A 13,241-nucleotide genomic window follows, 5' to 3' on the forward strand; every position below is an offset into this window, starting at 1 on the left:
AAGAAAATATTTGATTCCATAAGATGTGAGTTAAATAACTGCAAAAATAATCATGCCTTCCACATAATTATTACAAAAAGAAAAACTTGACCTTTCTAGAAAACACTTTGGAAGCATGAACTTGCTTTCTAGATATTATACAAGGGAAGTAAGACCTTCACATGCTAATTTATGTATAATGATGTTCATCACAGGATTATTTATGACCAAAAAGTTAAGTAACCTAAAACATTCAACAATGAAGAAATAGCTAAATAGCTAAATGAGGCATCACATGAGGGAACACTGTATAGTCATTAATCTGGGGTGGGGAGGAGGGTGTCAAAATACATTTTGGAATGGAAAAATTTTATTATATGAAAAAATATTAAAAGTGATTATATTAGATCTCAAATCAATTTTAAAAATATACATATATACACAAACACATTTATACAAAAAATGAATAGAAAAAGGAATTAACAGAAATATATTTCTCTGAATGGTGAAAAGTATAGGTTTAAAATTTTCTTTGTACTGTTCTGTATTTTCCAAATTCCCCACAATGAAGGGAAAAGTATCATTTTTTAAAAGCTGTCTATTCTTACAGATAGGTATTTGAGTATATTACAAGTAAAGCGTTTATTTTTTTGTTGTGGGATGGGGCGGGGTGGGGACATGGACTCTAGTGAACAGCATCTGATCATGGATCAAGGCAGAAAACTGTCTAAATGCATCCAACAGACTTATTAGTTCACTGTGAAAAGACAGCCAGGGATTGAAAAATACTAATAAACTAACCTATGATCCCTAGTATCATAGAACAAGAATCTTATAAAATATGAAAACTGTCTTTATAAAGAATATTGATATGTTACATAAGGATCAATTTAAAGCAGTTAGAAGTTCTTTAGAATAAAAGTGTTTAGAATAAAAATGTTTCTTTACAAGTTCTTTAGAATAAAAGAATAAAAGTGTTTAGAATAAAAGAATAATAGTGAAGTAGAGGTAGAGGCAAAGTGAGCTCCATGCAATGAATAAAAGCTGTTTCAACTGTGTGCCTAGTATATCCTATAGTCCTGGAAAAGTTCAAGAGCTCTTCTTCTGTATACCCATACACTTGAAATGGCAACTAACCATGAGTTGCTTTATATTTAAAAAGAAAGATGGATAAAATGTATACATGTACAGGGTACATATCTCACCACCTCTGCTTCTAGGAAAATGTGCTTGCTTGTATTGCTCTAACCTCATACAAAGCAGCTAAATCAGAAATAAAGTATGAAAACAGAGGCTTCATGACATACAGACATGCCTTCAAGCTACATAGTATTACGAACTCATACATAAGTAAAGAAAAACCCCTATGGTCATAAAAAGCTGCACACTATAAAAAACAGGATTACTTTTTGAAAAATGTTTAAGTATGTGCTCTATACTATTTAAAGGCATTGTCAGGTAATAAATTATAATTTTGAGTTTTAACTGTGTTATTTAAAATATCCTCTTCAAAGCTGGAGTATGATGATTCTTTCCCTACTGGTTTCACCCTCCTCAGTTTGGCAAACATCAGATTTTCTCACTTACACTTAAAAAGTAGAGCCAAAATTAGCAGCTTTAAATATAGTGCTTTATGCCAATACCATGTCTTGCTTTGTTTTTTTTTTCACTCCTTCAGTTATCAGCAACATCATATTACCGCCAGGAACTTCAATTCCTTCATTCTAAAATGTTAGAACAACTCACCTGGGGCATACAAAATACAGCTAGTCTACAAAAATGGTAGACAGTTAAAGTCCATAGGGCTTGCTTGGTCAGAGATTATTTACATTATTTTAATTAAAAAATAATAATCAATGAAAATGGATGCCATGTTAACATTCCACTTCAGGGTACACAACGCAAATACTGCAGGAATTAATGAGCCAATAAAAACCAGGTAAGGTTCCAAAATACTAATAAATATTAGCCTTCATTACCTGAGTAAAACATTTTATAAAAGTAATATAGTCAATATAAATGGTGAAAAGCAAATTAACATATTCAAGTATTTTTATTTTTAATAAGCTAAAGTGACATTAGTAATTGAAATTATGAGATATGGTCCCTCAAACATCTTTAGACAAATAGATACCAGTTCTTCCACTATCTAGCTTGGGTAGTTTTGGACTGTCAATCTTATCTCTCAAAACTGAAATATGTCTGTAACTGTAAACTGGGGATAATGCCAACAATTTCAGAGTTATAAAGTATGAATGAATTGATAAATGAGAGAATACTTTGTAAAGAAAAATCTCTACGCTAATGTAAACCATAATCTTTCTAATCTGATTAAAAGCAACTAAATGTTCTTTCTATTTTAAAACTCCCAAAAGCTCAACATGTGAAGATTTAATACTAGAACTAAAACACTATACATTAACACCAGGCCTAAAAATAAAGCTGCAGATTTCTAAACAGAAAACTGAGATCAAACAGAATGCTTCAATGGTGAAATGTTTTTTCCTCTTACTGGTCAACTATACCTTTAACATATTTCAGATATACCTACCAGAAACTATATTACTGCTAATTATCTTGCCCCCCAAGGTAGCTAATGATTTGGGTACTACTGTAATGATGCTACCACTGGTAGTTTTCACATAGGTTGCAGCTCCAGGGGTTGCAGCCATCCGACCTATAGATGGGCTCATTGTTGGTCGGGTATAGGTTGCCTGTGTGCCTATAAAAAGGGGAAAGCCAAGAGAAAAACTTGTCATTACTTATAGAAGAATGACAATTTATACAGTTTAATTATCTTTCAATGTAATGTACATTGCTTTAACTTGAAAATGGAATTTCAAGGTGTCAAGACATTAAGTAACAATTTACAGCCAGTTTTCAATGCACATAGCAAGTACTACAGCCAACTCAATTTGAATTAATTTTACACATAAAATTTTGTGATGTGTTGCATCAAATTACTAACCCCAAGAAAAAGTATAACTAACTCTGTTCCCTTCTTCCACTACCCTTCTTCCACTAGTATTATGCCAAAAGAAACTTAAATTTAATCATCTTTCCTACCAGAGCATTTTAGATATTTCTGTTATAGATTTCGAGGTCTCTGCATCTGTTTTATGCTGTCTCAGTGCCAAACCCAAGTCAGCACTCAGCAAATAAGGCAGTATATTGTTTGCCTAAAGTTTTATAAACTTTTACTGTTTTATACTCTGCTACCCTCTAAATATATTTCCATCTTTTAAAGACTTATTCCATCATTTTACGAGACATTAAAGTTGAAGCTGCCAAGAGTTGCCAGGAATATTTCTTTTTAGCCTAAAAAGTTCACTATTTACATATTTCCTCAACTTTAACTGACCTGTTAGAATATTTTTCTTCATATCTCTCAAAGGATTTTACACTCTTCCCCATTATTTCTAGGACTTTTTTCTTTCCCCAAATAGGAATTAAAAATTAACCAGATGAGTCTATTGTATTTCTTACAAATCTGGTAACTCAAATACTACTGCTAAGCTAAGAACTATTAGTCTTGGGGAGAATGAAGACAACTCAGAAACTGGAAAAATTTTTTTCATGATAATTAGATTCAGGTCACCAAGATAACCATTTTCAATGGCTCCCTCCCCCCAAAAATAGTTTTAGCAAGTTAGTAGTCACCGTTTTAAAATTCAATCACTACCCAAAAAAGGGAGAAGAGAAAGAACATCAAGTAGATTAGTTTAAATTACAAACATACATCTGAATTAGAAAAAAAAATCTAGTGCAAAGCAAAAATGCTGTAAAGATATATAGTTTGAATCAGTTAATTATAACTGAAAAATTTTTCAACTTAAGCTTTTGTTTTAAAATTAGAAACACTTATTCTAGTATAGATACATAAGCACAGACACATCATTATTTTTCACTACCCTTCCCCAATATGAGGAATCATATCTACATTATACTACTATCTTTGTACCAAATGGAGAAAAGTTTTGGGTAAAGTATGATGGACTTAACACAAGAATAATAGTATTTTTAAAGCACAGGCTTTGCATAAAGACAGAAAGAATGGCGGTGGCGGTGGCCAGGGACTGGAAAAAGGTAGAACGGGGAGTTACTGTTTAATAGGTACAGAGTTTCAGTTTGGGAAGATGAAAAAAGTTCTGGGGCTAGATGGTGGTAATGGCTGCAAAGCAGTGTGAATGTACTTAATGCCAATGAAACTGTATACTTAGAAATCATAAATGAATAAATAAAAATAAACCTAAATGTCTCCCTCCTCAAATAAATAATTTTTTAAATGATGAAAATGGTAAGTTTCATGTAATCTATATTTTACCACATTTAAAAAAAAAAAGCAGATCTGGATTCAAATCCCACTTTGCCTTTTATTAGCTGTGTGACCTTTAGCAGTTTGCTTAATGTAAGTCTATTTTGTCGCTGAAAACGGAGATCTTAAAAGTCTAAGGGAGATTAAGGGTAATGTTTATACAGACCTTTACATACTGGCCAACAGATGATAGCTTATGAACTTGAGACAGAAATCAGGTTACAGTCTTTAGATTGTATCATCTAAATCTGGCCCTCTTTAAAAAGTTTGGTAAGAGTTATACAAATTAAAAAAAATAGTAATGGCTAATGCTAATATTAATAGTAATAGCTACTGAGCACTTGGCTGGGAATTTTATATGCCTGATTTCATATGATACTTACAATAACCTTACGGTATAGGTATTATTATCACATTGAAATAGACAAGGGAAAAGACTGAGAAGAATTAAACTGCTCAAGGTCACAAAAGGTGGTACTATTTTAAATCTTCTACACTGGCACAACCTAGTTGCTCTCATATCTGTAAAATGGCATCCTGCGCTTCTCTCGGCCTGAGTAATGCTTACCACACTGTAATTGTGATACAGACTCTCAACCTCATCAGAGTGAGACACTCATGGGCTGGGACTGTGTTTTCATTCACTCAACAAAACTTGACTAAACGCCTACTTACAGACCAGCTCTACACATATATGGTGAATAAAACAGACATGGTCCCTTATCCTCATGAAGCCCATGATCTAATAAGGTGAACATTAAAAAAAAAAATCAACAAACAAGTAGCTAAATAATTAGAAATTGTAGTATGTACCGTAAAGGAAAAGAAGAGGACTGTGACAATAGGAGAGAGCTAATTTTAGTTGGGAAGGGGAGGGAAAAGTCATGAAAGGCCTCTTTGAAGAATTATGTTTTAATTTCAATATCCCCAGTGTCAAGCACATTGCTGGTACAGAGAAATTATTCAATGAACATATGATGAATGAATGGACTGATGCTCAAGAAAACTTACCAGTAGGAGTGGTTACCAGTTTAGTTGTCATAATTGCACCATTACTGCTAACCACCATAATAGGGGAATTGCTACTGGTGGGCAAAGTTGCTGTCACTGGTTTGGGTAATATTTTACTTGGCTGAACTTGTTGTGTGATGATTTTAACACCTTTGAAAGAAGAAAAATAAATCTCAGTACAAATTATTTTTAATAACATGTGCCTTATACCAACCCAAGAGGGCAGCATTTACATGCATTTACTGAGTAAAGTCTGAAGAGAAGCTTTTTTCATACTAATGAAACTTTTTAAACTTTTATTCTTCAAATTTCTATCTTTCCTAATTTCTCTCATTCAGGAATATAATTAAAACACTACAGAAGCTATTAACAAGTTCTCAGTGAAAAACAATTTTTTTCCTTTTGACTATAATCATGTCATACAAGAGCCTTCAAATGAATTAGCCATTGACCTGAACATTGACAGACAAGTAAGCAATCTGTGTTCCATGCAAATACTTGGGATGAAAGGATTAGGGTAAGAAGTCAAAAACAAAAGTTAATGTAGCTTTTACATATTCGCAATTATACCAAAGATTTCTCTAACCTCTTAAAACTATAAGGAGCAAGAATGTTTTCTTTTTGAACCTTTATTTTTAAATTGACTTCTTTTAAAAGTATTTTAGTAGCTCATTTTGTCAAATAAAAATAAAGGATACACTATTCTTGCACCTACATAAAATACGCATGTGAAGAAGAACTTGAAGGCAATATGTACAAATAAAATTAAAATGTTAGGGTGGTAATGTTATAAATTTTTTTACATTTTTCAAAATTTTCATTTAAATGTTGTAACTGTTACATTGACCTTCCAAATGTCAGATGCCCATTTAAAAGAAATCTCTCTTGCTAACTACAAATTTAAGTACTAATAATTGTTAACTAAGGAAGGAAATTTTTGGCAACACTTTCCCCCCACTAAACTTTACTGAAATAATTCATGGGATAGAATATGTTTCCAGAGACAACTAAAAATTTTATTACTTTTCTGGGTGGTGATTTAGGTTAAGACATTAGGAAGCAAACAAATCTATTTATTTAATAGCCTTAGATAATTTTAAATTGAGAGTCCAGAAATAAAGTCATACACGTGGTCAGTGGATTTTCAACAAGAGTGCTGAGATCATTCAATGGGGGAAAACAGTTTTCTCAACAAATGGTTCTGGGACAACTGAAGAATTATGCAAAAGAATAAAGTGGGATCCTTACTTCATATCATAATAAAAGTAATTCAAAATAGGTTAAATACTTAAATTTAAGAAGTAAAACTATCAAATTCTTAGGGAAAAATAGGGATAAATCTTTATGACCTGGGATTTGGTAAAAGATTCTTAAATAAGATACCAAAAACACAAGCAACAAAAGAAAAAGTAAATTGTACATCACCAAAATTAAAAACTTTTGTGCTTCAAGGGACATCATCAAGAAAGTGAAAAGACATCCCACAGAATGGGAGGAAATAATTGCAATTCAGGTATCTGATAACGATTTAATGTCTAAAAGATATATATATTTTAAGAACTCTTACAATTCAATAATAAAAAGACAACCTAATTAGAAAGCAGGCAAAGGATATAAACAAACATTTCTCCAAGGAAGATATATAAAGGGCCAAGAAGCACATGAAAAGATGTTCAACATCATTAGTGTTCAGAGAAATGCAAATCAAAACCACAACGAAATACCACTTCACACAAACAAGGCTTGCTAGAATCATAAAGTCAGAAGCTAACAAGCATTAGAAAGGATGTGGAGAAATTGGAACCCTCATACATTGCTGGTGGAAATGTAAAATGGTGCAGCCATTTTGGAAAACAGTGTAGCAGTTTCTCAAACAATTAAACACAAAGTTACCATACAACTTGGCAATTCCACTCCTAGGTATACACACAAAAGAACTGAATACCTCAAAACTTAAATACAAATGTTTTCCACAGAATTAATCATAATATCCAAAGGTGGAAACAATCCATATGTACATCAACAGACAAACAGATAAACAAAATGTGAAATATTATTTGGCCATAAAAAGGAGTGAAAGTACTAATGTATGCTACAAGATGAATGAATCTTGAAAATATCATTACGTGAAAGAAGCCAGTCACAAAAGGTCATATATTATATGATTCTATTCATAAGAAAATCCAGAATATAGAAATCTAGACACAGAAAGTAGATTAGCAGTTGCTTAAGGCTGGAGAGGCTGTCATGGCAAGCAGGGAATGATAGCTAAATGGTACAGGGTTTCTTTTGAAAGTGAGGAAAATGTTCTAAAATCAACTGTGGTGATGGTTGCACATATCTGTGAATCAACATTTTCATCACAAGAAAAAAACTGTAACTAGGGGTGGTGATGGATGATAACTTACTGTGGTAATCATTTTATAATATATACATATATCAAATCATTGTGGTACACCTGAAACTAATACAATGTCATATGTCAATTAAACCCCCCTCCAAAGAAGTTCCTATCAAAAAAACAAAACGAAACTGAAAATGTCTACCACCAAATAAAATCCAGATTCATTGGAGGGGGAAAAATCCATTTTCTTTTTTTAAAGATATTAAGGATGTTAAGAGGCTTTTTAATCTCCCTGTATCTAAGCCTCCATTCTACCTGCCTTTCATTTAATACTTTTATGATTCAGTAATTTACAGTAATTGACTCCTACCTCTGAGATGTTAGAGATGTTTTCAATAAACTGCTAAATTGTTATAGCACAAACGTCTTCACTGTATACAACGTCTTTTAATCTTAGCACCTCTGCCTATGACAAATTTATGCCAAAGTCATAATATGGCCTCTAACATAAGACTCCTCAGACTAATTTTTCCACTGCCCACTTCCTATAACCCCAGTGGGCTCCAGAGTATATTTCTAAAATCTGGGTTTGCTTCCTCAGCTTTATCTCTCCTGAGAGTTCTTTGAAAATATGTCTTCCTGCTGTGCAAGCTGCTTTTTCTCCCTTCTCTATTATTCCCAAGCACCAGCAGTTCTGTCTATCTAAATACTCCCCACAGGAGGGAGTCAAAATACATCTTGGGATTAAAACTGGTGCTTGAGGAACTCATATACAGAAGTAATCCATATATATTGCAATCTTCAGAGAACTGGTGATCAGGGAAGAATCTCTTGTAAATATTTTCCACGTACCTGACTCCTGTTTGATCTGAATGGTAGGCTTGATACCAGGTGGCAGGGGAGATTGCTGAGGCTGTGGCTGATGAGACACTGGAGAAGGCTGGGCCACCTGTTGCTGTGTCTGTGGTTGCACTTGATGTAACTGCTGCTTAGGAGACTGTTGATGCTGTTTAGGAAACTGTGCAAGAATCTGAGTTGGGGCACCCACTAAGCTTTTGGGGGAAGGAAGTCTGGTCGATGCCATTTTGATTGCTGACGTGGATACACCTATAGAAGTGTAAAGGAAAAGAAAATTTAATAGTAAAGCATAATTAAAGTTACTTCTGGTTATTATAGTAGGTAATAGTTTAGGACTACGTAAATCAAGAAAAACAATGATTATTAAGCACCTAGTGTCAGATATAATTTGTATCATATTTCACATACTTGATATCTAAGTCCTCAAACTTTGCAAGGGAGGCTTCATTGCTCTAACACTTAAAAAACTGATTCCCCCTTGAAGGGTGTAATCAAAAGAAACAAAGTATCAGGCAGGATGTTCTCACACATGTCTCTCAAAAGATTTTTCTCTTAGAAAATAAAGGTTCTCAATGTACATAAAAGAACATAAGTTTTGAATCTTATTTGATAGTTTTTCGACTATTACTTTTCAAGTTCAAATGAGCCAATTTAAACATGGCACTAGATAAAATAATTCACACTGAAACATTCATCTTTTGAATTATTTAGCATGGCAAAGCAGCTTTTCTATAGCTCATTTCCAATAATCTATAAAGTCCTTTCTTGAGAACTCTAACTGGGTCATTAAATAATCATGTGAAAAGTTACAAGTGCGTATACTCAATATATCCACAGCAAAAAAATTCTCATGATGTAAGGTTTTAAGGAATCTCTTTTCAATGTAATACTTTACAAGCAAGCATGCATAGGTAGCGAGTACCAATAATTTTCACAAAAGATGTATAAGCCTGAGAGAAATTCTTCCCTCTCCCAGATTTTCAATCAGTAATCTTCTTACAGTTCATAACCACACAATAGGACTATTCTCTGCAAATTAATTAATACTCCTAACAAAGAACCTAGGCTATAACTCACCATCCTATCAACTTGTTGAGCATTGCTGAAACAATGAAAAGAAACTGATAAATTAATAGCCTAGTTATCAATTTCTAATTACCAAAATAGGCTTTCATACCTTCCTCCACCACACCCCCACTATGACAATTACATTGCATTATCGAAGAATTTTTAAATAAAATCACATTTTTATGTAAAATATTTCTGGAGAATAATAAAGATGAAGAAGAAACCTTGAGAATTCACTCTGACTCTCTGGGCCTCAGCTTTCCCATTTGCTGAATTTTCCTTGCCCTATAAGTCTCTAAGGGTTGCTGAATGGATCAGGTAAAATCACAGATTGAGGAATACTTTGACAGAAGACAAAAAGGTGTAGTCAGTATCACCTGGAAATCTTACTCACATTACTTACACATTCTCCCACCTCATCCACCCCCATCCCTCCCTGAATGTTAGGATTTTGGTGACACACGTATGCTATATTGCTTAATTGTTCTGAATTAGATTATCTCTGGACTCCCTTTTGGCACCAACATTTTATGACTCAATGAATATAAAGTGTTATACAAGTGAAAGATATTATTTTTAAACTATTTAAAAATTTTAATCTTTATATTGCATTCACAATAAACTCTTGTATTAACTGAGGTAAATTATGCACATGGGTAACTTCCTAAGTAATCTGTGTTCTCCATATCTATTTATATAGGAGAAGTATCTGATGTAAAAGCAGTCAGGGTGACTTCAGAATCAGAGAACTGTGTTCAGATTACGTCTCCAACACATAAACTCATTATAGTTATATAATCTTATTAAAGTACTTCATTTCTATTCATTCAGTAAAAACTTACTGAGCACATACTTTATGCTAGATCCTTGGGAAACTCTTGTATCCATGAAACAGTCCCTGCCTTCAGGAAGGTCAGAGAAGACAATCAAATGATCACATAAATCTATCATTAAAAATTATAATAAATGCTACTTTTGTTTTAACAAATAAAAAATCTCCCTTAGCCTTTTGCTCTTCAAATCCCAAACAATTTAGCACCAAAGCCATCAGGCAATACAAAGCACAACGGACAACTACATGGCTATGGAGAAGAATGGCCAAGCATGGGGTATCAGAACCCACTGCAGAGACTGACCTAGCATGTGAGTCAGAGTCGAAGTAGGATAAGGAGGGTGTACATGCTAGGGGACCTCAGGGTACAGTGCCACATATAGAGTTAGAACCCAAGTAGAATAAAGAAAGGTTCCATGAATGACAGCCACCTAGCACAGGGTCTCAAAGCTTGAGCAAGATGTCCACGGGAAGGGGTGGGATCAGAGTCCAAACTAGGTGAAGAAAGCTTCTGGGTGGAAAAGGTGACTTGGCACAGGTGTCAGAGTTGAGCAGGGTAACACGGACATCCATGTAAAAAGGGTGACCTGGGGAAAAGTGTCAGAACTCAGGTGGGGCAAAGTTGAAGTCTGCAGGATGTCAGAACCTGAGTGGGGTGAAGAAAGTATCCCCATGGAAGTGGAGGCAACAGCAGCAACAATGACAGACTGGTTACAGAGTGAGGAACTGATAAAATAATTAAGTATATGAAAGATAATGGAAGCTGGGTTTTTCACTTTTGAAGAGGAAAGGGAGAAGACTAGAATTAACAAGCAGTGTTTCAAACTGGATATATCAGTATGGACTCATAGTTTTCAACATAGAAATAAATATAGATATAAATATTTGAGTGAGTGTGTGTACAAATGTACATGAAGACACACACACACCCCTCCTAGCAATGATCATATCAAGCACCCAGATTCTCTTCTAATTATCATTTTCCACTAAAAGGAATCAGGGCTCCTTGGAGAAATGGCTGATCCAAGGACTGGATCAAGGAAAAGAACAAGATAAGATTGACAAATATAAAATTTTTTTCTCCCTCTTTTTGTAATTTCTTTAAAAGAAAATTGACAGTTCAAAACAAAAGAAAAGAGCAATGCAATGTGGAGTTTACAACATATATAATTAAAATGTGTGACAACGTAGCACAAGGAGAGAGAGGAAACAGAAGTGTACATTCCTAACACAATATGGAAAGTGGTATATTACATGAAGATAGACTGTTACAGACTAAAAATGTACAATGTAAGTTCTAGTGCTGAGATCTCAACCAAGGGCAATTTTGTCCTCCCTTTCATCCCCAGATATTTGGCAATCACTAGAGATATTTTTCATTGTCATGACAGGAGAGTGTGCTACTGGTATCTAGTAGGTCAACATCAGGAATGCTGCTGAGCATCCTACAATGCACAAGTCAGCTCCTTATAATAAAGAATTATCTTGTCCAAAATATCCATACGTGGAGGTTGAGAACCCTACCTTAGAGCAACTATTAAAAAAAAAAGTATAAGACAATGGAAGAAGGATAAAATGGAATCCTTTTTCTTAAAAAACTCAACAAATGCAACAAAAGAAGACAGGAAAAGGGTGTGGAAAGGAAACAGATAACAGAGAAGACAAATAAAAAACACATCAAGATAGCAGATTTAAACTCAATCATATTGATAATTACATTACATATAAAAGGACTAAACAATTAAAAGGCAAAGATGGTTGGACTGATAAAAAAAAAGTAAGCCCTAACTATACAATGTGCATAAGAGATGCATTTTAAATACAAAGGTACAGACGGGTTAAAAGTAAACAGGTGAAAAATATCATGCAAATACTAATTATAAGAAAGTTGGAGTAGCAACATTAATATCAGAAAAGGTAAACATCAAAATAAGGAGTATTACCAGAGAAAAAGAGCAATGTTTCATAATGAAAAGGAAGTCAATTCATCAAGAAGATACAACAATCCTAAACATGCATGCACTTAATAAAAGAGCTCAAAATACATGAGACAAAAACTGACAAAGGGAGAAATGTACAAAGCTACAATTATAGCTGGAGATTTTTACACTCCTCTCAATAACTAATACAACAAGTAGACCAAAAAAAAAGGATAATCTGAACAATTCTATCAACCAATTTAATCTCACTGACATGCATAAAAATAAACGTAAAGTCAACTTTCTAAAACCATTTATTAAAATAATCTAATGCAGCATACATTCTTAGTTGCCTGCCTAATTTTCTCTCTCCTCTACCCTTCTTCCTAACAGAACCCTATTTCTCCCCCAAAGGATCCTGGTCACTGGCATATACTTTGGGGGAAGCTGGTCCCAAGCCAGCCCTACAGGGCAATTCCTAGTTGATCTAAGCCAGTCATGGTGGACTCATTCCTTTTGCCAGAGACTAGTTTAGGCTAGGGTATACGACACAGTTGTGGCCAAAAAAGACATGAGAGGAACTTTCTCCTGGGGACTTTTGGGTGGGAAAGTTTTTCTCTTTCCTAAGAGAGATCCACAGAAGGTATTGTCTCTTCTTCTTGTGTCTGTTCTTACATCTGGATGTAATACATAAAACTGCTATACTCATCTTCTAACCATGATGGGAGGTACTTGGGGGAAAAGCTGATACAACAGGGGAAGCACAGAAGAAAGGCGAAAATAAACTCCCTGATGGCTCCAGTGAGCTACTGTATAACTTAACAGGAACTTCCTTGCTTCCAGACTTTTGGTTTTGTGACACAGTAAATTTTCTTCTTGTTAAAAATCAACCACCAGTCAATGCAGATTTATGTA

At 34.1% G+C, this 13,241-nt stretch overlaps 1 protein-coding gene across 12 annotated transcripts in view; it reads right to left on the reverse strand.

The window, feature by feature from the left end:
- The window catches only part of EMSY (EMSY transcriptional repressor, BRCA2 interacting), a 75,866-nt gene that overhangs the window by 30,619 nt on the left and 32,006 nt on the right, over positions 1–13,241 (reverse strand). For all 12 annotated transcript variants that reach the window (XM_006203315.4, XM_006203314.4, XM_006203312.4 and 9 more), the window contains 3 exons: positions 8,502–8,756; positions 5,306–5,455; positions 2,531–2,701 (listed from right to left, as the gene is read on the reverse strand). In XM_006203315.4, coding sequence (XP_006203377.1) covers positions 2,531–2,701; positions 5,306–5,455; positions 8,502–8,756 — 576 coding nt within the window. The remainder of the gene's footprint in view (positions 1–2,530; positions 2,702–5,305; positions 5,456–8,501; positions 8,757–13,241) is intronic.

Source organism: Vicugna pacos, chromosome 10 (genome assembly GCF_048564905.1).
Source record: "Vicugna pacos chromosome 10, VicPac4, whole genome shotgun sequence".
Lineage (NCBI taxonomy): Eukaryota > Metazoa > Chordata > Mammalia > Artiodactyla > Camelidae > Vicugna > Vicugna pacos.